Source organism: Rhinoderma darwinii, chromosome 8 (genome assembly GCF_050947455.1).
Source record: "Rhinoderma darwinii isolate aRhiDar2 chromosome 8, aRhiDar2.hap1, whole genome shotgun sequence".
Classification (NCBI taxonomy): domain Eukaryota; kingdom Metazoa; phylum Chordata; class Amphibia; order Anura; family Rhinodermatidae; genus Rhinoderma; species Rhinoderma darwinii.
Genome location: NC_134694.1, coordinates 9,487,943 through 9,515,114, shown reverse-complemented (window position 1 = coordinate 9,515,114; position 27,172 = coordinate 9,487,943). Strand labels below are relative to the sequence as shown.

Below are 27,172 nucleotides of genomic sequence, written 5' to 3'. Positions count from 1 at the left end.
CGCCTCCGCGACGACAAGTAGTCCCTGCCTGCAACCTGGGGCCACGACAGTACGGTCAGGCGTGGCGGGGAGAGGAAGGGAGGGTGATGGGCATGGAGGACGCCAGCAGTACCAGGGGGAGTTTGGGGTACTGTATATATATTTTTTTGTGGTGGAGTGAAGTCTGTCATGTGAGGATGGACAGGGTGGATGACCTTGGTGATGCGGCTCCAGATGCGGATCACTGCGCGCCTGCATCATCTTCTGTGGTGATGCTCCTGTATCGTCCATGTACTAAGTGTTATATAATATGTCCTTATATGAGGGCGATATATCCAAAGCAAAGCCCTCATACTGGATCTTATACCCTTCATATTTCAAAATAAAAAATATTTTACCTCATATTCTCCCTCTCCACAAAAAAAAACGCCCCAAAACTTAACACCCACAGACAAAATGACCTCCGTGCCACAGTACACTGCCCATAGCGGAACATACGCAATAGTTATATGTGTACAATATGAACGCTGCAGTACATTTTTATCCCTCCCTCCTTTTTGAATGTCCGCAAAGTTCCCACGCAAGGTTGTGTCCATACTAATGTCTTCCGAAATGGGAAGCATAATGGATGATAATAGATGCCGTCCACTTCAATACGCTTTTTCATTACCATTAAAATAACAGCGTCAGCTTGCCGATCGCCACGGAGGTTTTTGTCGGGGAAAGCCATGGGCAAACAGACTACGGAAATCTAATATCACGTAACAACATTACATGGCAGCCATTCATCTAATACATGGACGTCTTACAGATCGGCTCTCCGTGCTGGCTCAAAGATGGGGGTCTTGGGCGGGAGACCCCCCATCTATGACATCCATATACAATAATAGGTCACGTAAACAGAGGTCCTCTTCATAAGACAACTCCTTTAAAGGGGTTATCCGGGATTTTAAAAAGTGATGGCCTATTAATATTGGATCGGTGGGGGTCCGACTCTCGACACCCTGCCGAATAGATGTCTGAAGGGGCATTTACTTGAATGGGACAACGCTGCAATACCCTACGAAAGTAACAGCGTGAGCAACTACGAACAAGAATGAAACCCATGTAAACCATGAAGAGGCTGCGGCGCTCGTACAAGCGCCGCCGTCCCATCAAACAGCTGATTGGCAGGGGTGCCGAGAGTCGAAAACCCCCTCCCCGATCTAATATTGATTGTATATCCTAAGGATAGGCCATACATTTTAAAGTCCTGGATCTCCCCTTTTTCATTGCGCCAGTCACAGATGCCCTTTAACAAAGCACCTTCCACAAAAGCCTAAAGTGATGGGCCCATACCCCTTTGCCTTATTTCCCGATCCATCACTATTTCCCGATTCCCGATCCATCACTATTCCGGAATTGGAAAACTGCCCGCTTCATTTGGACACAAGGGCACAGTTGCGGTATATGTTTGCCCCATACAGCGGATCTGTCATCACAATAGGTTGCCCTATTTAAAGGGGTATTCCCAGAATAGACATTGATCTCCTAGGATAGGTAATATGTGTCTGATCGCCAGGGGCTCCAACGATCGCAAGAAAAAGGGTCCGAGCCCCCTTCCTTCTAACCACACGCCCGCATTGAGGAGAAGCTTGAATGGTGCGGAGTGCGAGCATGTGCCCGTCACTTCATTCAATGTCTATGGAACTGACGGAAATAGTTGTCTTCGTCATTCGCATAGACTTTGAAAGGAGCGGTGGGGCCCCCCAGCGATCAGACACAGGATGGGTGATAAATATCTATTCTGGGAATACCTCTTTAAATGCAACTTATAATGACGGGTGTGCTGGGCTATTATACCAAGCGGCAGTGATAGTCATTGATTGGATGCAGTAATTTGAAGTATGTGGACAGTTTGTCCCCCAGGACCGTAAAGCTTTTTAATTTTCCATAAATCATTTAATACATTGGTCTCTAAACATACAATATTAATTATCTCCGGGACAACCATTGTAAGTGGAAAATATTGTAAAAATAAAAAGGCGCCCCCTCACCTAGTGTCCAAAAGGGGCAGCTGCTACAGGCACAGGTATAGACCGATACAGTAGCACAGGTAAATCGCCATACAATACATGTAGTGCTATAATGTACCTCCGAGAGGCGCTACTAGACCGTCAGTTCAATTATATAGCCTCCGCTGACTGCCTCTATTCACCCTAAATGTGATGCGACGAATCACATTAATTTTAGAAGTGAAATGCCTATTTTATTTGTCTGGATCTCCCAAACAATCGCATGCATGCTTGACGCAGATCACATAAGATGGCCCCTACGCCCTCCTGCAAACCCGCAGTCCCAGCGACATCGCACCCATCATGGCATAGACACGTGACCGCATTGTTTCAGCGCAGAACCCCTTCAGGCAGCGATGTAGCTTTAACGATTTCTCTGTCTGCCAGCTCCGCTTGTGTCTCATTAGCGCCCCCTACGCCCCCGAGAGCTCTTGCCCCGCACCTATGCCCCTGATGACACCTTACATAGGAGAACACCACCACCCCCAAGAGCCCTGATCACTGCTTGATACCATAGCAAGCGACATGTTGTTATACTGAGACTGGCGGGACGACAGGAGGAGGAGGAGGAGGTCGCCTCACTGCCAACCTCATTATAACTTTATTACGGCTTATAAACAAGGATCTGGCCTCTGCTAGAACGAAGGGCAATTATTCCTCCGCAGGATATTTTACGCCTGGCTTTCTTCTCCTTGTAGCCTTTCCATAGATCTGACATCTGGAACTACAGGCCGCACCCAATATCCGTATTTCTGGGCATATTCAATATTCTCGGAACTAGAATTAGAAATGACAATGCAATGGGATTTCAGAGAAGAACGTCAATTCACATAAAGCGGCAGATGCTGTAATTGTGGAACATGACAGACGGTGAAGGGAAAGATGGAGGATCATGATGGGACACGTCTCAGGTTTCAGTCCACAGATCATCATCATAGCATTTCCAAACTCCCTCTGTTTCCAGGACACGACTTGGGTTTCTACGTTTACCCGACTTGTGGCCATGAGCAAGCAGGTCTCATAGGGTTAACAATCGAGCCTACTAGTTTGGGGTGTCTCATAGACGCCTTTATTTAATGGGGGTCATTCTACTGTATAGCACTTGCATAAAGCCTGGGCAGGAAGGCAACAGATGCCCAGGCTACAGAGAACAAGCACAATGAGGGGGGAAGTCGTAAAAAAAATTCAAGAGAAGAATATTGCTGCCCATACATAACAATAAATACCAGCCGTTATCTCGCAAGTGCAGGCTGGGAAATAAAAGCAGGAATTCGGTTGGGTATGTATATATATATATATGTGTGTGTGTGTGTGTGTGTGTGTGTGTGTGTGTGTGTGTATTACATATAGCAATATCAATGTATAATGAAAAGGTTTGCAGCCTTTAAATATACTTTGTACTTCATTTTCTCACTCTTTTCAAAATCTATGCTTGTTGTCAGTAAATGGAAACACTTATTTCCATCTAGATTCTGAAAACCCGTTCTGATCAGATCCAGCTGACACAAGTGATTGAAAAACAAAGTACATTAGAAAGTTGGATAACTTTTCAATATACAATGAATACATTTATGTACATGATACCAGAAACCCCCTTTAGGCTGGATTCACACTTGCAGTTTTTGGTGCAGTCAAGGAGCAGATCCAAAAGGAGTCTTTATTTTATACTTTCCCTCTTTTTGGATCCACCTCTGAAAAAAATGGTCGGGGCTCCGACTCTGCATGAATTATTGCATCAATGCGGCGTGGCATGGGAAGATCAGCCTGTGACACTGCTGAGGTGTTATCAATGCGGCGTGGCATGGAGGCGATCAACCTGTGACACTGCTGAGGTGTTATCAATGCGGCGTGGCATGGAGGCGATCAACCTGTGGCACTGCTGAGGTGTTATCAATGCGGCGTGGCATGGAGGCGATCAGCCTGTGACACTGCTGAGGTGTTATCAATGCGGCGTGGCATGGAGGCGATCAACCTGTGGCACTGCTGAGGTGTTATCAATGCGGCGTGGCATGGAGGCGATCAGCCTGTGACACTGCTGAGGTGTTATCAATGCGGCGTGGCATGGAGGCGATCAGCCTGTGACACTGCAGAGGTGTTATCAATGCGGCGTGGCATGGAGGCGATCAGCCTGTGGCACTGCTGAGGTGTTATCAATGCGGCGTGGCATGGAGGCGATCAGCCTGTGGCACTGCTGAGGTGTTATCAATGCGGCGTGGCATGGAGGCGATCAGCCTGTGACACTGCTGAGGTGTTATCAATGCGGCGTGGCATGGAGGCGATCAGCCTGTGACACTGCAGAGGTGTTATCAATGCGGCGTGGCATGGAGGCGATCAGCCTGTGGCACTGCTGAGGTGTTATCAATGCGGCGTGGTATGGGGGTGATCAGCCTGTGGCACTGCTGAGGTGTTATGGAAGCCCAGGTTGCTTTGCTAGCGGTCACTGTGTTATATCAAGTCCAGAGTCAGCGCAGCGTCTAGCAGGACATTTCCCAGCACTCCATGCTTCCCTCTGCTGACAGCTTTATGGAGATGCTGATTTCATTTTCCAGCAGGACTTGGCACCTATACCTGGTGTAATAACCACAGTATCACTGCGCTTGATTGGCAGCAAACTCGCCCGACCTAAACTCCATAGAGAATCTGTGGGGTATTGTCAGGAGGAAGATGAGAGACACCAGACCCAACAATGCAGACGAGCTGAAGGCCGCTGTCAAAGCAACCTGGACTTCCATAACACCTCAGCAGTGCCACAGGGTGATCACCCCCATACCACGCCGCATTGATAACACCTCAGCAGTGCCACAGGCTGATCACCTCCATGCCACGCCGCATTGATAACACCTCAGCAGTGCCACAGGCTGATCGCCCCCATGCCACGCCGCATTGATAACACCTCAGCAGTGCCACAGGCTGATCGCCCCCATGCCACACCACATTGATAACACCTCAGCAGTGCCACAGGCTGATCGCCCCCATGCCACGCCACATTGATAACACCTCAGCAGTGCCACAGGCTGATCGCCTCCATGCCACGCCGCATTGATAACACCTCAGCAGTGCCACAGGCTGATCGCCCCCATGCCACGCCGCATTGATAACACCTCAGCAGTGCCACAGGCTGATCGCCTCCATGCCACGCCGCATTGATAACACCTCAGCAGTGCCACATGCTGATCGCCTCCATGCCGCAGTGCCCCAGGCTGATCTTTCCATGCCACACCACATTGATAACACCTCAGCAGTGCCACAGGCTGATCGCCCCCATGCCACATTGATAACACCTCAGCAGTGCCACAGGCTGATTGCCTCCATGCCACGCCGCATTGATGCAATAATTCATGCAGAGTCGGAGCCCCGACCAAGTATTGAGGGCAGATACTGGACAGACTTTTCAGTAGGACAACATTTCAGTATAAAAAATCATTTTTGAAATTGGGCTTATATAATATTCTCATTTTCTGAGAGACTAAATTTTGGGTTTTCAGTAACTGTTCCCATAATCATCAACATTAAAAGAAAACAATGCTGGAAATAGATCCCTCTGTGTGTGATGAATCTATAGAATATATGAGAGACACTTTATGAATTGAATTACTGAAATAAATTAACTTTTTGATAATATTCAAATGCATTGAGAAGGACTAATATATATATATACACACACAGGCGAGTCACATTATTATGACCACCTCCTACTTTTGACGTCGGCAGCGCGTAGCTCACAAAGGAAGTGATGTGTCGTGGGCTTGGTGGGTATACAAGGTGTGCGATAGGCCGTCTGATCACATATCAAATGTGATGATTTTTGGCTTTCGGGCCCACGGTGTTGGTATTTGTTCTTGTGCTGCTGTGGTGACAGTGTATCGTGAGTGGACAGATGGCAGCATTGGGAATAACCGACGTGGAAACTGCGGAGCACCACGTGCCATTGATGTGAGGTGAACGTCGGCTATGAAGGTGCGCGAGGGCCAAACGACACTCTACAGTGGAGCAGCTCACCGTGAAAATCAACCAGGGGACAACCAGACGGGTGTCTAAAACAACAGTGCAGTGAACCCTACTGTGTAAGGGGCTCCAAAGCAGACGGATGGTCACTGCTCCTATGAAACATACGCGCATCGGAAAATAAGGCTTCAATTTGCGTGGCAGTATCGGAATTGGACCACCGATGATTGGTAAAGAGTTGCCTTCTCCGATGAGTCGTGTTTTCTGCTTCATGGAACGGATGGACGTTGGCGTGTCAGGTGAGAAACATCAGAGAACAAACACCCGGCAACCATTGCTGGAAGAACACGAGCCGGTGGTGGCAGCGTTGTGGTCGGGGGATGTTTTCATGGCATTCTCTGGGCCACTCATCCGTGTGGAAGGCTCTGAGGAGATTTGGGTGTGAATCCATCGTTGCAGTTCACGCCCCCCCCCCCATACATGCTGACTGTCTTCCCTGGGGCAGATGGAATCTTCCAGCAAGACAACGGGACAGGTCACATGGCTAAAAATGTCCGACAGTGGCTGGAAGAGCAAGACCAAGACTTCCAAGTACTTCCCCGGCCCCCTAAATTGCCAGACTTGAGCCCAATTGAGCATCTGTGGGACCTCGATCATCATGTTCGCTCTATGGACCCTCCCCCACACTATATATATATATATATATATATATATGGCTATTGTTTGGTGGAGGTCGCAGGTTGAGTGACAATGGGTCACATTAATAAAAAGAATTGCAGAACTTTGTGGCGAGGATGTTGGGTTTAAAATGGCACAAGCACATAAGTCATATTTATAAAGCACGTGGCTACCATTTTCGGCTTGCTTCCCCAGTGCCCAACAGTTTTCAGCAACTTTGGCAAACTTCGTTCAGCAGCCGACACAACTCAGCTCAGTCATACACTATGGGAGTACTATGGTTTCCATAGATGGGGCCTGACCTATATTGCCATTCATAGTGGGAAGCAGAGTGGGCACAGTTGCGTGGCAGCACTGGGGCCCTCAGTTTAAACCCAACCTGGGCAACCTATACACAGAGCTTTTATGTTCTCCTTGTGCCCGCATTTCCACCAAAACATATGGGGGGAAATTTATCTAAACTGGTGCAGATGAGAGCGATGACCCTCTGCGTTCGGCGCTATGGAATATTTCATTGCTATATAAGCAAGGAGACATTTTTTTATATTTTCGGTTTAAAAAAATAAAAATATGATATGTATTATATTTCCTCACCTCTTCCAACACCTCAAAAGCTGTCTATACCACACCATCTACTCTGTATTATGTAACCTATGACCCCCCCCCCCAGGAGTCAATGCACCTTATGGCACCGTCCAAGTCAGTCGTATCCCGGAGAGAATAACAGATGTCCCTGTAACTAGCCTGGATAGTCAATACATCTTCCCCGTCCAGAGTCTCATCATTAGCTATGGCCACAAATGCAAGCCACGTACACATAGCAGAGCTGAATTTGTCAAATGTAAAAATGCGAATTTGCCTATGTAAAACCCCAAATATCAAATCGTAAGGTCAACATGATCTGCAAATGATAAATCAGTACTGGCAAAGTCAGCTCTGCTTCATCTGTATCTGTTAAATTATCCATTATTCATATAGTGGCGGATACACACATGGCTATTGAACGGTCAGTTGTGGGTGTCTGGTGATGCCCATGGACATGGAGGCTGATACCACATTTTGCTACATGAGGGGCAGCCATTCAATTTAACGTCAGGCCTTTGTTTAGCGGTTGCCCCCCGGCCGTAGTTTTTATCCGCAATTACAAATCCGGAATTGCGGATAAAACACTGACGCATTAATTTCTATCGGCATGGGAATATATCTAAAATATACCAACGTAGTAGAGCTAAATTGGTTTGTATGCGGTGGTGGTTTAATTGTAGTCTCAGAGATCAGCCATTATGACGACCTGTGCCAAATGACAAACTCAGCTCTACTACATCTGTGCAAAGCACGCACTCAGCTGCACCAGGCACAGTGGAAGAAACAGTCACAACGTTATAGACACAACCACAGGAAGATTTTTATTTCATTTCTTATAAGTTATACAGTGAATAGTTACAGAGAATCGTACACATCCCATTCATTTTTATGGAACACATCAAAGCAAATGAGGAGATACCTACCCAACAGTGCACTTTATCCAGCACAGAATCACGTAACTACAGCGGTCAATGTACTACAGATCCCAGCATGCCAACAGCAGCTGCACACCTGCCTATGCCGGCGTTATCCAGCCACAAGCACAAATAAATAGCACGTCTTAGTATTATGTACACATCCTAGGGTTTATACATGGTGGCAGCACCCCCTGCTGGGCAAGTAGTGAATAACAGGAAAACTTGTGCGAATATGAAGTTACTAAATGTTAATGCTTTCAAGTAATTTTCTGTCCAAGTTGTGCCAGGGTATACAAGGACCTCACAGAAGGGGCAACGTAAAGCACTGGCATGGCTACCACTAACTCGTGTAACCCTAGCCTTAGGTACGCAGGTCTGTAAGTGACAAGAGGCTGACTCCTTTATTACTTTGATTAACCCTTCAAACCTAAGCAAAGTAAACATTAAAAAATATAAAATCAGTGACCTATCACCCGAGAAAGAATGACAGGAAGCGCTATAAAAAGGCAAGCATGGGCTGGAAAACAATTACTAGGAAGTGTAGACCAGGCCGAGGCATGAGGTCTATTATGTCTCAGCGGTCCTACATAGTAAAGATAATTTCTGTTTATATACAGTGACTACGCTGGCACACCAATCACCCACAATACAATGGTAAATCTAACGTCTTTCACGTGGGAACTTGTATGAAGACCTAAGAAGAAAGTCTGGGGCAAGTGGTACATAAAGGGTTGGAATGTAGCAGGACCAGAAGTGGACGACGACATTTCAGTAGGGTGGATAAGAGATCACTCGTTCTGGGGCACAGATATGGATGGTCCTTTAGGGTCATCAAAGCGATCCATGGTCTTTAGACTCATCACCATGTGCAGCCCGTAGGTCAGGATGAAGACAAAAAGCAGCGTGGTGATGAGACCCATCCAGATGCCAGGAGAGAAGAACCCGGCGCAGTCACTGGCGTAAGAAAACCTCATGCCAGTCACATTGAAGCCCTGGATCTGGGAGGAGAGAGAGAGGGATTACACATTATTAAAAAAAGGATATAGCAAATATACAGCAATCGGCAACAATTCCCTATTATACGAGTCAGGGTACCTCTGAATTGGAGGTTTCAAGGATATCTCCAGTGTTTAAATACAGAAATTAATATTCATTAAAAAAATTAAATGTTTGTAAATATCACACTGACCTATTCATTTCTATGGGGGAATCCGTTGTTCCGTAAATTATAAAGCCTGTCTTATCCCTGCCTACAAAAATAACATACAGGACACGGAAGATATCCGTGTGCGGTCTGCATTTGGCGGATACGTTACGAGGAAAATTCTGGGAAATCCGTTCACATGACCTTCCTATGAAAATAACTCGGCCCTAAGAATACAGAATGGATACTTGGATTGGATCCGTAGTTTGCGACCCGAACAACAACAATGGTCGTGCGCATGAGGCCTCAAAGTCTGTATCAATCTAGAGCTCAGCCACAGATCTGCTGGTTGCTATAGGAAACAGTCAAACTTGTTGACAACCCCCATCCCCTCCTTCAGCTTAGCTTGTATAATGCAGGAGGACAGTTCGTTTTTCCTACATCTTGACAGTACTGCGCATGGTGTAAAGACTATTCATCCCATAATGCAAGTCACCAAACAAGCTCCGAGCAAATACCGCATAAGCAGGGAATGCTGGAAGATAGAGAGGGGTTGTACCAGAATTGATCATGGATACCGATTCACAGACTAGATGAAAATTGTCCGAACCCGCAGAGTGGAGAAGTTTGAATTGAGCGGCGGTCAAGAACGTGCCCACTGCTCCATTCAACGTCTATGGGACTGACAAACAGCCGAGCACCGTACTCGGCTGTTTCCATCATTCCCATACAAATGGAACAGAGTGGTGGGACCATGCTCAACTGCCGTTCCATTCGAGGTCCTCCACCCTACGGTTGAGCAGTGGAGGAAGAACGTGGGGTACGGAACCCCTAATCTCACGAACGGTGGGGGGTGCTAGCGATCAGACAATTATCACCTGTCTTGTGGATAGGTGATAATTGGTGATTCTGGGAATACCACTTTAAGCTCTGAAGCCTGCAAGATTGTGAATGCAGCTCTGGGGTATGATGGTTTGTAAATCAGGACAAGATAAGTAACAGTGACGCCGCTGTGTAGGGTAATTCTACCGATATTTCCATAATGGGTAAGTATTCTGCGACAGACACTCTCACCTACCTGAAAATCATTGATAGTTAGGGTCCATTTAGTGGCAGGGGAATCTTTGGTGCGATTATAGATCAGGAGTTGTCCGAATTGAAGCTTGCTGCTCACGTACTCACAGTGGAACGAGTAGTTACTGGGAGCGTTCACTTGTGGTGCCAAGAATGTGGCATTCTGCGTGGCATTATGGATTTCCACACGGTTCAGAGTGAACCAGCGTCGTGCCGATATCGGATAGAACCGGCTCTCGAGTCGAAAACTACAGAGATTACAAAAAGGAAATTAAATGATGAAAGAAAACCAAAAAAAAAAAAAAAAAAACCTTGAAAGTGACGTTACTGAGATGATGACATCACAGCTTTCCAATTACACTCAATGATGTCAGCACTCAGTTTATAGAACACAGACGTGTATATAAATAGTATTCCTGAATTATCCAGGGAGGATAGCCGACCATACACACCCGTCATTACTTACACTATTTTTATGTCATTGTTGTAATTCAGCACCAGCCTGGAATAAACAATTAAAAATGGTTAACAAATCGAATTCTTTGCCTGAAACGGGAGATATCCAAGATGGAAGAAATACAATTCTCATACGATGATAGAATGTGCAGCATGCATTAAAAAGTATTGGAGAGAAGCGCGGGCATGAGGAAAATGCGTGCAGCGATGAAATGTTAGTTACGGGTGAACATCAGGGCCAATGACTAAGGACATAAGACACTGTCCGCAGTAATAACACAATAAGCTGGGCCAATGTCCATCCATAGCATGCAGAAAGAGAAAACCGATCCACTTAAAAGCAGACCTACTCGAAAATAATACCATAAAAAAAAAAAAAACACCCCGTAGTGTAGATTAAATGTATAAAAAAAAGTTTTTTTTAATATCTCAATGCTACGCTCAGATATGAGCGGTTGAAGTTACAGGTCCAAAGCCTGAGGCTGCACTACTGAGAGAATCGGACAACTTCTGATTTGTCAGGTGCAGTGTGGTCACGGACAAACTTTGCAACGGGATTCCACACACTGACAACACTGCACGTGACAGGAATCATGTTGTCAACTGGATCTCAGTAGTGCAGCCTCATGCTTTGGGCCTATGATGTGATCATAGCTTGGCATTTTACATCACTGATGCACAATGACGTCACTCACACAGAATCATTAATGTTGCAGGAAGAGCCTTCTGTGAGGCCAGGGTTTGCTTCAAGGAATGTGGCATTAGTGAGATCCAACTCCCGATCCATAGACACTGTGATGTTTGAGGCCCAAAACAGGATACAGGGATTATCCTGCGTTTCGTTAACAGCCAATGGAGGATAAGTGGGTGTAGGGGTTGCTGTCGCCAACAGCTGACGCCCGAAACTGCCCACAGCAAAGTCAGTTTCCCGGTTTGCCTAAAAGAATAAAAAAGGGGAACACTCAAAATTTGGAGAATTGCACATCCGCAATGGAGGGTTGTTGGAGGAGGATATACACTTTAGGCTTCATATAGACCCCTATAAATATTCAATATAACTCAGGATCTGGGGAAAGTTGGGTGACAACCCCTACGGGCACTGTAATAGGTCCTGTTCTCTTATACTAATGGAATCTCTCTTCCGTATCTCCCATAACATGTATGGAGCGGGCCACGGGAACGCTCGCCAACCGTTCCACACATCTCTGATCATATTAGCATGAGCGGAGTATGGGCGATGTTCAGACCCCCACAGACCCAACATTTATCACCTATATAGATAGCAGATAAAAGGTTAGTAGTAGGTGCCCATAAGAGTGAGATACAGGGTTGTGGGTGAGGGTCAAGATTCGGTCTGGCTGTTTGTAGAAAGGTTTAACATTGCAGCAGCGGTGAATGGACAGTGCGTTACAGTGGAGCTGCGAAGGAAACCCACTGATGTCGGCTCACTGCCAGAACCGCGACTCCACGTACCCGTGACGGCCTGAGCGCTGTGAGGAGTGCAGTGTAAGGGACACCCTCCGACTTCAGTGTGCTCAGGACTTGTCCGATCACTTCATCTGCAAAGAGAGAAAATAATCCCCAGTCACCTGCAGTATAAATCCTTCTAATTCGATATCCGCTCATGAAGGAGACTTTATATGGATTAGCAGACGTTCTATTGAAGGGATAGCCATGTAACCGCACACTCACCGTTTGCTCGGAGGACGTCTTTAGCGGCCATTATCCCAGCGCTAGAGGATGGAAGAAAAAAAAACAAGCGGTAAATGACAAATCCAAGATGGTGCAGGGCCTACAGTACTGCATATACAGGAGCTTCCAAAAAGTTCAGCGGGCGAGTTTACAAAGTGATGGTAGCATATTATAGGAACCCCAGGGGCACTGTTACCGAGGGAATTGGGGTTATTCAGAAGACATTAGTAAAGCTACTTCAACCACATATCATGTATTAATCTTGCTGGTAGACAGCACATTATAGTTAAGGCCGTACACATCGCGTTTTGCCCTTCTGTCAGAGGTATACGACATATACCTCCAACAGAAAGTAGCGACATATCCCACTGTATAGGCATAAATTGGGTTACGACGCCCGAACTCCCTGGGCACAGGGCTACTTTAAGCGCTATGCCTGGGGAAGCCCCTGCCGTCATGGTTCATACATGGACAGTGATATCAGGGGCTTTCAAATATGGAGTCGCGTGCCAGAGTATCAGCAGCACTTTGGCTGGAGACTCCAGTCTTGGAAAAGTCCTTGACGTCACAGTCCATATATGGACAGTAATGTCAGGGGCTTCTCCAGTCCCAAAGTATTTCAAAGCCCGACGTCAATGTCCATATCTATGAGACGTCAGAGGCTTCCCAAGGACAGGAATTCCAGAGATGAGTGCTACCGCATGCTCTTCCCGGGTACTTTGGCCCTGGGGAAGCTCCCCGATGTATACGTTTACTGTATACAATTGATAGATGTCATACAGTGGCACGTCACACATAGACTTCCATGTTAAAAAATAACATAAAATATGCATTTTCTTTGCAGGATCCCTCGGTATGGAAATTGTCTACTACGTTACTCCATCCCCCTCAAAAAATGTATACCAACATATACTAGTCTGATGGAGGCCAAAAGGACACTATTTTGGCATCCAATGGGCTAACGGAGTCCTATAGACACATTTAGTGTGCACGCCGGGAGTTTTCCTGACACTAAACGTAGGGTATGAACTCAATGTGAGTCAGGCCTAATATAGCAACCAAATTCCCATCACGAGGGCAATTAAGCCGTGATGGGATGTCCGCTATAGTAACAACCCTCTATAGTACCAAGCCTGTATAGAAAAGTATACATCAGTCACCTGGCATAGGGCAGCCTCACAACAAGCAGTGATGGGATACTCTCATTCAGCCGCAGCTCTAACAGCGTCGACTGATCCACGTGTAGGGGGCTCACACCCAGCTTCTCCTTTAAGTACGTCGGCAGGATGTTGGCAGCATACCAATCCACAGCAGGCAGCACCAAAGAAGATGGCGAAGAGTCCATGATGTTCTACAAAACAATGGTCTTACGTGAGAGGAGATACGAGGAGGTCATGGTCACCTTGATTAGAGGCTGAATGTAAACAGACATATACACAGCGCCTATAGAAGAGCCACATGAATCTGCTGCAAGACGCCGCTTATCACTCCCCCTCCTTCCTGGAGGACGGATATGACACACAGGGCACATCTTACCTCCAGATTTGGGAATGCGCTGTCTTGTTTGTTCCCATAGACTCCACCGAATGCTGTGAAGTCTTCAACGCTCAACTGGAAGAATAACAGAAATGTTAGAAAGGACAGCGCTGGTGGGGTGTTACTTAGTGTAATACAGGTGGGCAGGGGGGGAGCTGTGCAGTCATGTAGAGACCATAGATGTTAACAATACCTTCTCTTGGAGGAAAAGCAGGACGTTTTTGGGACCACTGCTGAGAGCCGAGTCCAAGTACTGACCCAACTGGAGATCGGTTGTCACGTGACCGCCATGTGTGCTGGGCTGCGAGGACCACAGGGAGCTGTCGAGGACGACACATTATATTAACGCCTTGTATATGGGGAGAGAGGCTGAAGTCATAAAATCAGAAGACAGACAAAGCACAAGTGTTAAAGGGCATTTTACGTGCACTATGTGGCCAAAAGTATGTGGACACCTCCTACCACACCTTGTTGGGCATCCTATTCCAAACCCATGGGCGTTAATATGAAGTTGGGACAGTTTCGCGGCCGTCTATAGGAATTTGTGCAATCAGACACTGATGTTGGGGAGGTCTGGCTCGCAATCGGCGTTCCAATTCATCCCAAAGCTGTTAGTCACTCGAGTTCCTCCATAACAAACTCCTCACCCTATGTCCTTATGGACACTCTTCAGTACGACCCATATTACTAGCAATGTTTGTTTATGGAGATTGTACGGCTGTGTGCTGGATTTTATCCATCTGTTTGCAATGGCTTTGAACCCCTCACATACTTTTAGCCAAAGGCTGAATTCACACGGGCCGGTAGTGTGCCATGCGGTCAAAAAAACGCGTGCTGCAAATCGATTGTTTTTGGCTGAGCGGTTTTTACAGGTGAAACATTAAAAATATCACCTCCAATAGCTGCGGCAGTTTGATTTTTGACACTACCGTCCCTATGAATCCAGCCATATAGTGTATGTGAATATATATGGATTCCAATCACACCGTCTTCAGTCCAGGAAAAACACGTGATTTTGTCTCACATGACTTAAGCGATGGCACTGGCGGCAGTCACTGACAAAGGAACAGTCATAGGCGGCATGGGAGGTTTATTTCTAGGAAATTAGAGACTAGAAACTACTTAACTGTGGGTCCCAGATCTTAAAGGGGCCGACCAGAAGACTCTTCACTGTACGTTAAAAAGGAAAAAAAAAAAGTTTTTACATCTTACTTCTATGTTGGACGTGACAGGCCCAGAGCCTGAGGCTGCACTACTGAGAAACTCTGATGACATGTACTACATGGACGTCTAAGTCTTACAGAGCGGCTCTCCATTCCGGCTCATAGAAGGACGACTACATTAAAGATGAAGTAATAATAAACAGCCATTACTTACTTATATTGGTTTCTGGGAAAGCTGGGTGACAACCAATATGGCCGTCATTACAATGGTTGTCACCAGACCCTTGAATGACCTTATTGTTATGCAGCGGTAAGGGATGCATCACCGCATCATTTGGCATGTTTGGTCTGGGGGGGGGGGGGGGTCTGCAAAAACTGGGTGACAATCCCCATCAGGGCTGTGATGGCAGCTATAATGGCGGTCACCCAGCTTTCTCCGAAACAGATCTAACTAGGACACAGCTAAATAGAACGGTTAATCTGACGGCTCGAGGACTAGGACGGACGATCAGACATGAGTAGGCTCCAGGTCATCATGTTTTGTACACGTTCCGTTTCCAGGAACAATTTTGAGGAAGTAGAAACGAGAACCAGACCGGAGTATAAACTGCATCGTGTTGTGTCACGGCCCAAGACGTCCCCTCAGCCGGCACATTGTAGATGAGAAGCCACGAGCACTTTTTTATTTTTCTCTTCACGGTTGCACTACTTGGGGCATCAACATATATGCTGCCGTGCCGCCTTCTGACATATTTGCATCTTTTTTCTGTGAATGAATGTTGGACTATAACTACGTCATATCACACACACTATGTATACTGTACTGTGGTGACATCATGACCGAAGTACAATGCACCGTGATGACATCATGACAACCTGCCCTGAGTACAATGCACCGTGATGACATCGTGACAACCTGCCCTGAGTACAATGCACCGTGATGACATCGTGACAACCTGCCCTGAGGTACAATGCACCGTGATGACATCGTGACAACCTGCCCTGAGGTACAATGCACCGTGACAACCTGCCCTGAGTACAATGCACCGTGATGACATCGTGACAACCTGCCCTGAGTACAATGCACCGTGATGACATCGTGACAACCTGCCCTGAGGTACAATGCACCATGATGACATCGTGACAACCTGCCCTGAGGTACAATGCACCGTGATGACATCGTGACAACCTGCCCTGAGGTACAATGCACCGTGATGACATCGTGAGAACCTGCCCTGAGGTACAATGCACCGTGATGACATCCTGCCCTGAGTACAATGCACCGTGATGACATCATGACAACCTGCCCTGAGTACAATGCACCATGATGACATCGTGACAACCTGCCCTGAGTACAATGCACCGTGATGACATCGTGACAACCTGCCCTGAGTACAATGCACCGTGATGACATCATGACATCCTGCCCTGAGTACAATGCACCGTGATGACATCATGACAACCTGCCCTGAGTACAATGCACCGTGATGACATCATGACAACCTGCCCTGAGTACAATGCACCGTGATGACATCATGACAACCTGCCCTGAGTACAATGCACCGTGATGACATCGTGACAACCTGCCCTGAGTACAATGCACCGTGATGACATCATGACAACCTGCCCTGAGTACAATGCACCGTGATGACATCGTGACAACCTGCCCTGAGGTACAATGCACCGTGATGACATCATGACAACCTGCCCTGAGTACAATGCACCGTGATGACATCATGACAGCCTGCCCTGAACGTACTGTACTATAATGACATAACGTCACAGCTCCAGTTCTACAGCTGAAAACAATAATGACGTCATCACACGACACATCGATGAGGGATCCTGCAGTAATCACATACTGAAGGTCTTCAATGACCAAAGAGAATGGTTAGATCTAAAAAGACGAACACTCACCTCTCGCTGGACCACAGGAGGACAGGCACCTGCTGGGAGGTGGCCGCATGCCACGGCACCCCCAGTACAAGGAGGACGGAGAGAGATACGAAGAACGTCCCAGCCGCCATCTTCCTGCCTCTGACACAGAGAAGACCATCACATGACTAAGATCGATCAGGTGACAAGGATTAAGTCCATTGGACCATGTCTATGTCAATCAGGGAGCGGCAAGAAGGCGGGATAAACGGACTGAAATGTGATTGGACCATCGGAATGACTGGCAGGACACGTTTACTCCGCACACGACACATGCGCAGTAGACTTATCGCTTTGTCATAAAACCAGGAGCATGCGCAGTGATAAGTAGCCGGCACTACACTATAGTAAACCTACAGGTGAAGGCTGCTCTGATCAGTGTATGTGTAGCCCAAAACGGATCCGGAAACCGGGAATATATATAATTAGCGTCCTGCTCTGCTCCCATTCATCGCCTAACCACATCCTGCATTCTGTATTTTATTACTTTTCCCTGATGGGATCCTCTCAATTTCTGGCAAGACGTAAAACAGACCAGAAATAAGTGTGAACGTGCAATAAAGTTTCATTACATACAATGTCGCAAACGATTGATAAATATGATGCAAATCGCCAGCCACCGTTTTCAGGACCCTCTACACTCTTTATCACTTCCGGCACATTCATAAATATGATCCAATGTGCGCAACTCAGCCGCAGAGATTTACTAAGACTGGCGAACCAGCCCTCCGGTGCACCATCAGATCTCCGGTGCGCCATCAGATCTCCGGTGCACCATCAGCTATCCCTCCCGACTACCATAAAGACGCACGCTCGGCCGACAGCTATTCCTCCCGACTCCACCATAAACACGCACGCTCGGCGGATAGCTATTTATCCCTACTCGGCAAGCAAATAGACACAGAGGCAGCACTTCCAAAGAAAAACAGCTTAAATCACCAGAGCGACTTTTCAGTCCAACAGGACCTTTCTAATGCTTGAGAAAGGTCCTGTTGGACTGAAACGTTGCACGGGTGATTTAAGCTGTTTTTCTTTGGAAGTGCTGCCTCTGTGTCTATTTGCTTGTCCAGTATTGAGGACTGTGGACCAGGACCTGTTGAGGTGTGCACCCACTTGGGGTCCAGCGCTGTGGAATTTTTCCCTTTTTTATTTATCCCTACTCGGCCATAAAACACGCAGTTGGTGATGATCCGCTATACGGGTCCGGTATAATCATACACGCTAAAGTCCTACTCGGCCATAAACATGCACGCTCGGACAACAGCTACTCCTCCCAACTCCACCATAAATACGCATGCTCTGCCGACAGCTATTCCTCCCAACCATAGACACGCAGGCTCGACTCCACCATAAACATGCAGGCTCGACTCCACAATAAACACGTACGCTTGGCCAAGCTTCTATGTTTATTTCAATTGGGAGAAGGGAATAAGCTGCTGTCAGAAATGATCTCCCATGGGTTTAATAGAATAAGCATGTTGAAATCCAACATACCCGAACATCTGATGTCCTGAGACCTTCATACACATAAAGATTGGTAAACCTCCGCTTATTATCTAACGTACATGGTCAGCTTTAGATACGCCAGCTCAGTAGACAGGATCACACAGGCTTAGATCACCGATGGGTTCGAAGTAGATTGGTGGTTGTTCATTCAGTGCTGCAGAATAAGGTTTATTTTGCAGTACTCGCTAAACGGAGACAGGTGCTGTGCATCTGCGTTGGGGCTCCGTTCATGGGTTCCGTTGGAGCTTTCAGTTAGGGGAACCCATACGGAAACCATAGGTTTCCGTTTACATCTCCTTTGATTTAAATGGTGACAGATCCAATGCAGATGGTTTGCGTTTGTCACCGTTATGTAAGGGTTCCGTCGTTTTGATGGAATCAATACCGTAGTCGACTGCGCAATTCATTCCGTCAAAACAACGGAAATCATTTGCACAGGATCAATCACCATTAAAATCAAGAGTGATGCAAACGAAAACCTATGGTTTCCATTTGGATTCCGTTCATGGGTTCCCAACAGAAAGCCCCGACGGAACCCATGAACGGAGTCCCGACGCAGATGTGAACGAAGCCTAAGGGCCTGTTCACATCAGTGTTGGCTTTCCGTTCCGGGGGTTCTGTCGGAGGTTTCCATCGGGTGAACCCCACAACGGAAAGTCAGACTGAAACCACAGCTTCCGTTTCTGTCACCATTGATACCAATAGTGACGGAAACGGAAGCTGTGGTTTCAGTTTGACTTTCTGTTTCGGGGTTCACCCGATGGAAACCTCTGATGGAACCCCGGAACGGAAAGCGAACGGTGATGTGAACAGGCGCTAACACGTCAACGCGCTGGCGCTAGGTCAGAGGAGCCTGGGAAGGGGACAGGCTCCCGCTCTAGCATCAGCATTAAACTAGGTCATGGCAACTCTGTAGACCTCTCTCCTCTTGCTGCTCTGCCTAAAGTCTAGCAAGAGGGAGTAGTCACCCACGTAGAGGACCTGCAACCACCAGTTATGTATTTTGCTTGTAGGGTGGGGGGGGGGGGCAGTGGGGAATCTTGGGTGACTTTGTAAATGGGGGCACTGGTGGCATTAACTTTGGTGGAAGTATAAATGGGAGCACTGTGGCGGCATAACTCCAAAGTCGCAGGTCCAAAGATCGCTGTGTACCGCTGCGTACATCCAAGTAAATGAATGTGGCTGCTGTGGAAGACACCGCAGTCGCATGAAGTCCAGCTTGTGTGGATTTCTTGCGACTGGGGTGTCAGCGCAACTTGCAGATCGCAAACCAATTACATTGGCTTTTATTACCTGTGATGTAGGCTGCACAAGCTTTGGCCACGCGACCCATGTCAATGCGTAGACCAAGGCTTAGATACACCAGCTCTGCAGGCTGCATCTCCCATGATATGCTTAGATACATCGGCTCAACAACACACCATCCCAAGAGTTTATTATATAATAAAATGAAATAACATTACATGATGGGGAATGTAGTGCTGCGTGGTTCTCAGAGACTGTATCCCACATACCCTTGTATAGTCCATCATCATAGAAGGGACTAATGTGAACCTAATACTCCCCGGAAGGACCAGGGAACTTAGAGCTGTGTAAATGAAATGAGATCACATCATTATACTGATATCCCAGACAATGTTATTGATCCCCTCTATCGTATGCATTTCCTATAGATGATTCCACCGATTTGAACTGATGATCATCTTCTTCGCTCAATGACTTGGACATGCAGGTGGTACATATAGCAGCGTGACAGATAGGAATTAGAAGACTCCGTAATCAAAATATAAAACCGGTAACTGCAATTTCCCTATTTAATAATCAGCCCACCCAAAATGCACAATCCCCCCACTGCTTAAAGGCACCTCATACTCCCCATGATAAACACATAAGGCATATTGATAGCATAAACCTTACATGTATGATCAGTGAAGGTCCGACCGTTTGCCCATCCACTTAATATCAAGAGAACAGGGGAAATGGGAGGCTGCCTGGTCCCTGTTAGCAGCGGTCAAGTACCTGTGCCTAAACTTTAAATTAAAGTCTATAGGAAAAATGGAGACAGGTAAGAGTTCCTTCTGTAACCCCCCCATAGACTTTAAAGGGGCTGCCCAAATTGTATAGTGACTGTGCTGCAGCTCTGCTCCGATTCACTTGAATAGGAGCTGCAGTACAGCAGCGCGGCCGCTATACTGTGCCTGGAGCCATCTGCTTCCGCCACTGACCACTGCATAGCTTCCGGTGCCTGGAACAGCTGATCGGTGCGGTATCCGGGTGTTGGGCCCCTACCGATCATATATGGATAGGTCGTCAATATGAAAAACCTCCTCGTGCCTGGACAACCCCTTTAATGGATAGAGATCACAGCCACGCGTTGACTCAAGTGTTGGTTTATACACTAAAAACTAGGACCTGACACCACATTCGCAGGATTGTTGCCGGTCCCTGTGATCGGACATCTACCGATCACAATTGTTAGTCATTTGAAGGCCTCTTTAAAGTCTGCGATACACAACAATTTCCACCAGGTGGTGCCAGGCGTTGCATTTCTAACACAAAAGGAATGAAAAATGAAATGTAATCTTTATTGGAAAGACCGCTACATAATCAACAGTATAAAACATTCTCGGTATGACCCATTTCATTACAATAAATAAAAGGCTGCAAAAAAGGGAAGACTCCAGGAATGGAACGGGCAGTGCAGAGGGTGCCGACCCCTCAACTCCTTGAAATATTATTCAAAAGACCTGAAATCATGGTTGTGACCTGATCTAGCTTAAAAAAATGGTTAAAATCATTGTGGTCCAGCACAGGTCAAGGGATATAGGGCTTAGTGTCCCTATTTCCTCACTGTGCTATAAGGATATCGTAGTGGAACCGTATCCCATATAGTAAATCATATAAAGTTACCTTCATGTTATCTAGCAGCAGTATACGGCACAAACGCCAATATAAATAATGTACATAATAACCTGATGAGTTGAGATCTCGCCACTCCAACCCCTAACTGGCCTTTGCGAAGTACTCTGGTTAAATTTTAAAAAAACACCCCATTGGAAGGAAGGCATCTGGTGTGTGGGCATTATCTGTGGGTCTACTCTTTGGCGGTTCCTCGTCACCTTTGCTCTTGAAAAATTTGGTGCAGACTCTCTGCCTGGGACTTCAGCTGACGGAACTCCTCCTGGATATAATCTGTGATCGCTTTCCTCATCTCCACCTGCAGAGGCAAGACATAGAAATACATTGAGGCCAGTCATGCAGCAGCTATATAGTACTTTGTCCAATGGGTGTGACATGACAAGGAAATATGGTGAAGCGTCCCATCGAGGTCGTGATTGTGGCTCTGCTGGATTGGCAGCACGATACTTCACGACGCAATTCACAAAGGACGACCTACGCCTTCGCGGGGGATCATTTTTATTGCAGCTACATGACCAGCGTCACAACATCAGTCTGAATAGCTGATCAGAGATTGCAAAATGCCCTGGATCAAGGGGGAGAACAGAAAGATAAAGCCGAGTGATAAACATGGAGGTTCTTACAGGCGTCCTGTGCTCAGCTCGTAACTTCTCCACCACAGACGCAACACTGAACGGACTCCCAACCAGCACAGTAATCTTCTGCCGAGACACAGAAGGAATGGAGCGAGTGAATCACTGAATTTATAGCTGAATGCTTAAAAGGGGTTGTCCCAAAATTACATTTTCCCCCCTAACCAGAGGATAGGTGATAACATGCTGATAGATGGGCACCGACCACTGCGACTCCCACTGATCACAGGGTTCCGTTCCTTCGACTGAATGAAGAGACAGGTTGCGCATGCACCCTGCCGCTCCATTCATGCGTTATGGTCCTGACGGAGATAGCCGAGCGCTGCACTCGGCTATCTCCAGCAGTCGCATAGACAGTGAATGGAGAGGCCGTTATCGTGATCGGTGGGAGTCGCAGTGGTCAGTGCCCACCTATAAGCATGCTATCACCTATCCTCTGGTTAGGAGATAACTTTTAATCTTGGAACAACCACTTTAAAGGGGTTGTCCACCTTCTGACAACTGATGACCTATCCACCGGATAGGTCATCAGTAGGTCATCGGTGCTGGTCCGACACCCGGACCCCGCACCAATAAGCCGATCCGGTGGCCTGCGGGCACCGGATATTGTGGCACATAATGCTATGTACGGAGCCCGGAAGCAGTTGGCTCCGTACATAGCATAGCGGCCGTTCTGCAGAATTGCTCCTATTCACTTGAATTGTACTGCAGCTCGGCCGCTATTCCGTGGCCGGAGCCAACTGCTTCCGGCTGATACGTCTAGAGCACGGAGGCACTGGACCAGCTGATCTGTGCGGGGCCCGGTTGTCGGACCCCCACAGATCATGTACTGATGACCTATCTGGTGGATAGGTCATCACTTGTCAGAAGCTGGAAAACCCCTTTAATGTATAATGACAGTATATGTTATAGAGTACTAACCTGTTAACTCTGGTTAATATCAATGAATTGTATATGGTACAAAACATACAGAATACGGTCAGAATTCACAAATAAGAACACACACACCCACCTGTCCCCATCGCGGCACATACGGCGGATCATTTGGAAGCACATCGTTCATTCCTGGATTACAAGAGGGTTACATTATAGTCTTATTATATACACAACTTACTTTCCTATATTCTCACTATCAGATCACTAAATATTTACAAATGATCATTAGATACACAAGTGCATTGGTGTGTGTATGAGTAAGTCCTTACCGACATGCCAGAGAGGCAGGATGATAGGATTCAATGAGCACTCGGATATCAAACGACCAATGCCTAAAGAGAAGGGGGGGCAGGGATAAATATATGTACGATACCTACCAAACTCAACTTTATTTCAGACTATGAGCACTCACCCCACTTCAGTCTCATAAAGTCTTCAGTCACGTTAACTTTTCCTGAAAGGAAACAAAAGCTTTATGAAAATACGGCACCCTCCTGACACCAGTATTGAAGAATCAGCGAGCAGGGACAGTGGCTGCAGGGATGCAGAGCTCTTACAAGCATTTCCATACCAGACATGTATCAGTGGTATTACCTTCCGGGAACATGTGCACCCATTCTCCATTGTTCAACCTCTCCAAGATAAAGTCCATTCCTTTCTGATATACACCATCTCCTGCACAACAAGAAATAATGCAGATCAGCTCACGTGTGCCGTAAGATTTATTTTAGGGTTTTTATTTCAATACATTGGAAATAATATAAGCTAAAGATATATAAAGACATCAGACGTTTGTTGGCAGATTCTGCCGATTTCAGTGGGATCCACTGACTAGATAATGTCGCCCGTCTAATGTCAGGTTGCATTTTTGCTGTATGACTAAGGCTATGTTCACACTGTGTTTGCAGTGTACGTTCGGCGTATACGCCAGGAAAGCTCCCAGCGCATACAAATATATATCACATGGGCCCTGCCATCTGTACTGACCTCGGCACACTGGCACACACTTGCCCATACTGAAGAACCAGGAGTGCATCTCTTTTGTAAAACATATATCCGCAGCAGTGGGAGTCCTAAAAGATGAACACAAACAGATCAAGAACCTGACATAATATACATTTCTATCTGTATCAGTTCATTCCTCTAGAAAACACTCACCATCTCATCGTGCCCAGGTTCCATAGGTGGCTAAACTTCAGAATACCTAAAATACAGAAAATAGATTTTTTTAACAGTTACTCCTGTACTAATATTATTTAAGGACACCAGTCCCCAACGTGTGGATCTCCAGCTGTCGCGAAACTACAACTCCTAGCCGACGGTTGTCAGAGCATGCTAGGAGTTGTAGTTTTGCAACAGCTGGAGAGCCACAGGTAGGGGATCAATGGTTTAGGCTATAGGGCTATACAGCACGTCTGCCCCAGCACCTCTCTCACTGGTGCTCTGGCAGGACAAGGTCCCCTATGACAAGGATGGCTTACCCCAGAGGTGAGGGTCGTCCATGCAGGACTGGTGGTTACAGATGGTGAGGAGTGGAGAGTCCGGCTGACGTTTCTCGATCAGATCATATAAAACCTCCTTGTTGTGCACTCGCAGACTATTCATGTATTCTGTAATAACGAGAAAAATCCTCACTATTGGAATTAGGCTCTGTCCATATCAGCGCCCGCGACGAGCCTCAGTCACAGATCCGGCGAGAAATCCCAGACGAAATAGCTGCGCTATTTTATGCAGTAAAATGACGGACACCATGACGGAAATCTGACTGAACCGATTAAAGTCAACGTGGTTCCGTCGGGCGCCGTTGGTGTCCGTCATTCAACGGGTGCGGCGCTTGTGTTTTTTTTGTTGTTCTGCTTCTATGACGGAGAAAAACAACAGAAAATCAGAACGCAGATGTGAACGAAGCCTTACTCATAGATTGGGACTAAACAGTTACATCACGCACTGCTGGACATTTTTCCAATTAATCCAGCACAGGAATATTCTTGTCGCATTCCGGATTAGTGGAATTTCTGGACCACTGGGTGCCCAATAATATAAAAAAAACAAAACAGGCTAGGTCTTACGGTCTAGGGGTCTGCAATCCGTGGCTCTCTGGCTGCTATAACACTACAACTCCCAGCAAGTTACCGAACTGGACAAAACCCTTCTAAAGAATGATGGACTCTGCGCAAGCTCGTATTACGTGGTCGGCCATTGAAACCGCTTGGAAAACACGCTGAGAGTTGTAGTTTCATAAAAGCTATAAGCAGGGGAAATACTTACTGGTCCATACCCAGCTGTACGTGCCAACCAGCCCTGTAATCACCGTACTAGTGATATGCCGAAATAATTGTGACTTGACAGGGAACGGCCAGCTCACCACCAGCGGCATTTTTTCACCATAAGTCAGCGGCGATCTGCAAAATCGATGAGAAAAAAAACATTATAATGAAATTGGGAAACTAAATAAATTTCCAAAAAATCCAGAATTTGATCATCTAGAACCTTTCCGGTCCCATTAACGAGAGATTAAATTACCGCTCATCCTCGGACGAGAAAACCGGATTACACTCAAAATGGCCGCCATGACAGGAACACGACAACCACGGCGGTTGTCACCCAGATTTCTGAGTCTTGTTTACGTTAAGACCACCAAGTATTGCAGAAATTATGGAGTGCCGTTCAGTAGTGTGGGAAAGAGGAGTGTCAACCCCAGTGAGGACAGGAATGGCAGCCTCATAGGTAGTCACCCAGCTTTCCCAGAAACAGAAAATTATACATTATATGACATTGTCTGGTGCTAATTTCGCGGCCTATAATTAGAGTTACACATTTACATGGCCTGTGCTTGCGATTTACTACAAAGCACCCAGTCATCTCTTATCCCCGGCTTGCCCTCCATCATCTCCGGGGAAGCTTATCAGGAAAGTCCGCGGCTTCGGCCTAGTTCAGTGCGACCGGCAAGTTCCACCTCGTCTCGGCTACTGACAACTGGATTTTCCTCAGAGCTTCCCCTGCTTAGGTCATGTGCGGCAGAAAGGAAGCTGGTGAGGCCGAGCCGAGTGAGGGGGGGGACGGGGTGTATGTATGAAAGTCCCGGGCGGCGCCATCTTGCAGGGAACCCCCACTTACCTGGGGAGCAGCTAAGGGGACGGGAGGCTTCATTCAGCGGAGTCCCCGGAGCATGTCCTTCACTATTATGTCGCCCTGCAGCCCCGTCACTATTCACTAGATGGAGCTCGATCCCACAACATGGCGGCCTCCGTCTTCCTCATCTTCATCAGGGGCAGGTCCTCGTTTCTCACGAGGAAAACCAAGCAGGGGCTTCCCAGTTTTATTTATTAATCACAAGTTCTGCAAATTTCTAATATACGGAGTGTTTCCATTCTTCAACTGTTTCAATATGTCTGCTTGCTGTCAGTGAATGGAAACAATAATGTGTCCCTCCAATGTTACTGTACCACCCAATCTGATATAGAGCGTGGAGAGACAACTGAGGCAACCGTACGACACCCAGTGAGCTACTTGTATGGGTCCTGCAACCGTACGAGGCGCAGCGAATATTGTGCACAAATCCCTGTCCTGACCTAATCCAGTTTCAACTCTGTTCACACTGCCGTCAGAGGCTCCGTTGAGAGCGATATTTTTTGCGTCAAAACAACAGACACCACAATAGAACCCGACGGGCCACATTGTAAGTCAATGCGGATGGATACGACAATGTGTCACAGTTTCTGTTATTGGAAACCACAACGCAAGTGTGAACAGAGCCTTACACTGCTGAGAGTTTGTTACAATGTCCTGAGCACTGACATGCAGTTTATAAATCGATGGAAGTGATGTACAAGAGTTATCACCGGGAGAAGCTGCGGGCAGCCATCAAGTAATACATGTAGTAGTGTATGGACAGTGGTGGTCCTTATGGGACAGACCCCAGGTTTATGTATTGTGTATGATCTGCTGTGTTATCTACTCCATATAATTATTTATACCGTTCACTACAGATTATCTGCCCTCCTCACAGGACGTAAAACCT

At 46.9% G+C, this 27,172-nt stretch overlaps 2 protein-coding genes across 4 annotated transcripts; both read right to left on the bottom strand.

The window, feature by feature from the left end:
* Nucleotides 1–8,036: 8,036 nt before the first annotated feature.
* On the bottom strand, nucleotides 8,037–17,297 carry ATP6AP1 (ATPase H+ transporting accessory protein 1). The gene is made up of 10 exons (XM_075834994.1): nucleotides 17,141–17,297; nucleotides 14,254–14,380; nucleotides 14,061–14,135; nucleotides 13,685–13,875; nucleotides 12,525–12,565; nucleotides 12,306–12,391; nucleotides 11,528–11,769; nucleotides 10,843–10,878; nucleotides 10,381–10,624; nucleotides 8,037–9,156 (listed from the first exon to the last, which is right to left on the bottom strand). The coding sequence occupies exons 1-10, from the start codon at nucleotides 17,248–17,250 to the stop codon at nucleotides 8,947–8,949; spliced, it is 1,362 nt and encodes a 453-aa protein (XP_075691109.1). The 5' UTR covers nucleotides 17,251–17,297; the 3' UTR covers nucleotides 8,037–8,946.
* Nucleotides 17,298–21,228: 3,931 nt separating this feature from the next.
* On the bottom strand, nucleotides 21,229–26,533 carry TAFAZZIN (tafazzin, phospholipid-lysophospholipid transacylase). Of its 3 annotated transcripts, none has more exons than XM_075834990.1 (11): nucleotides 26,269–26,529; nucleotides 25,420–25,553; nucleotides 24,633–24,761; nucleotides 24,310–24,355; nucleotides 24,139–24,224; nucleotides 23,746–23,826; nucleotides 23,564–23,605; nucleotides 23,421–23,483; nucleotides 23,228–23,280; nucleotides 22,207–22,284; nucleotides 21,229–21,881 (listed from the first exon to the last, which is right to left on the bottom strand). In XM_075834990.1, exons 2-11 carry the CDS (start codon nucleotides 25,526–25,528, stop codon nucleotides 21,780–21,782), a joined length of 789 nt encoding a protein of 262 aa, XP_075691105.1. In that variant the 5' UTR covers nucleotides 25,529–25,553; nucleotides 26,269–26,529; the 3' UTR covers nucleotides 21,229–21,779. The 3 variants fall into 3 exon arrangements, with proteins under 3 accessions (XP_075691105.1, XP_075691106.1, XP_075691107.1); XM_075834991.1 differs by lacking the exon at nucleotides 26,269–26,529 and adding an exon at nucleotides 25,675–26,226; XM_075834992.1 differs by lacking the exon at nucleotides 22,207–22,284 and having other exon boundaries at nucleotides 26,269–26,533.
* Nucleotides 26,534–27,172: the final 639 nt, after the last annotated feature.

Bases quoted from the DNA above. Each gene is read 5' to 3' on its own strand.
- TAFAZZIN (XM_075834990.1), bottom strand. From the start codon at position 25,528: ATGCCGCTGGTGGTGAGCTGGCCGTTCCCTGTCAAGTCACAATTATTT. The intron at 24,225-24,309 runs GTGAGTGTTTTC...TTCATCTTTTAG, and splicing joins AACCTGGGCACGATGAGATG to GACTCCCACTGCTGCGGATA. The intron at 21,882-22,206 runs GTAAGAACCTCC...TTGCCTCTGCAG, and splicing joins GAGCTGAGCACAGGACGCCT to GTGGAGATGAGGAAAGCGAT.
- ATP6AP1 (XM_075834994.1), bottom strand. From the start codon at position 17,250: ATGGCGGCTGGGACGTTCTTCGTATCTCTCTCCGTCCTCCTTGTACTG. The intron at 10,625-10,842 runs GTAAGTAATGAC...TAATCTCTGTAG, and splicing joins AACAATGACATAAAAATAGT to TTTTCGACTCGAGAGCCGGT. The intron at 9,157-10,380 runs GTAGGTGAGAGT...CTCTCCTCCCAG, and splicing joins TAACTATCAATGATTTTCAG to ATCCAGGGCTTCAATGTGAC.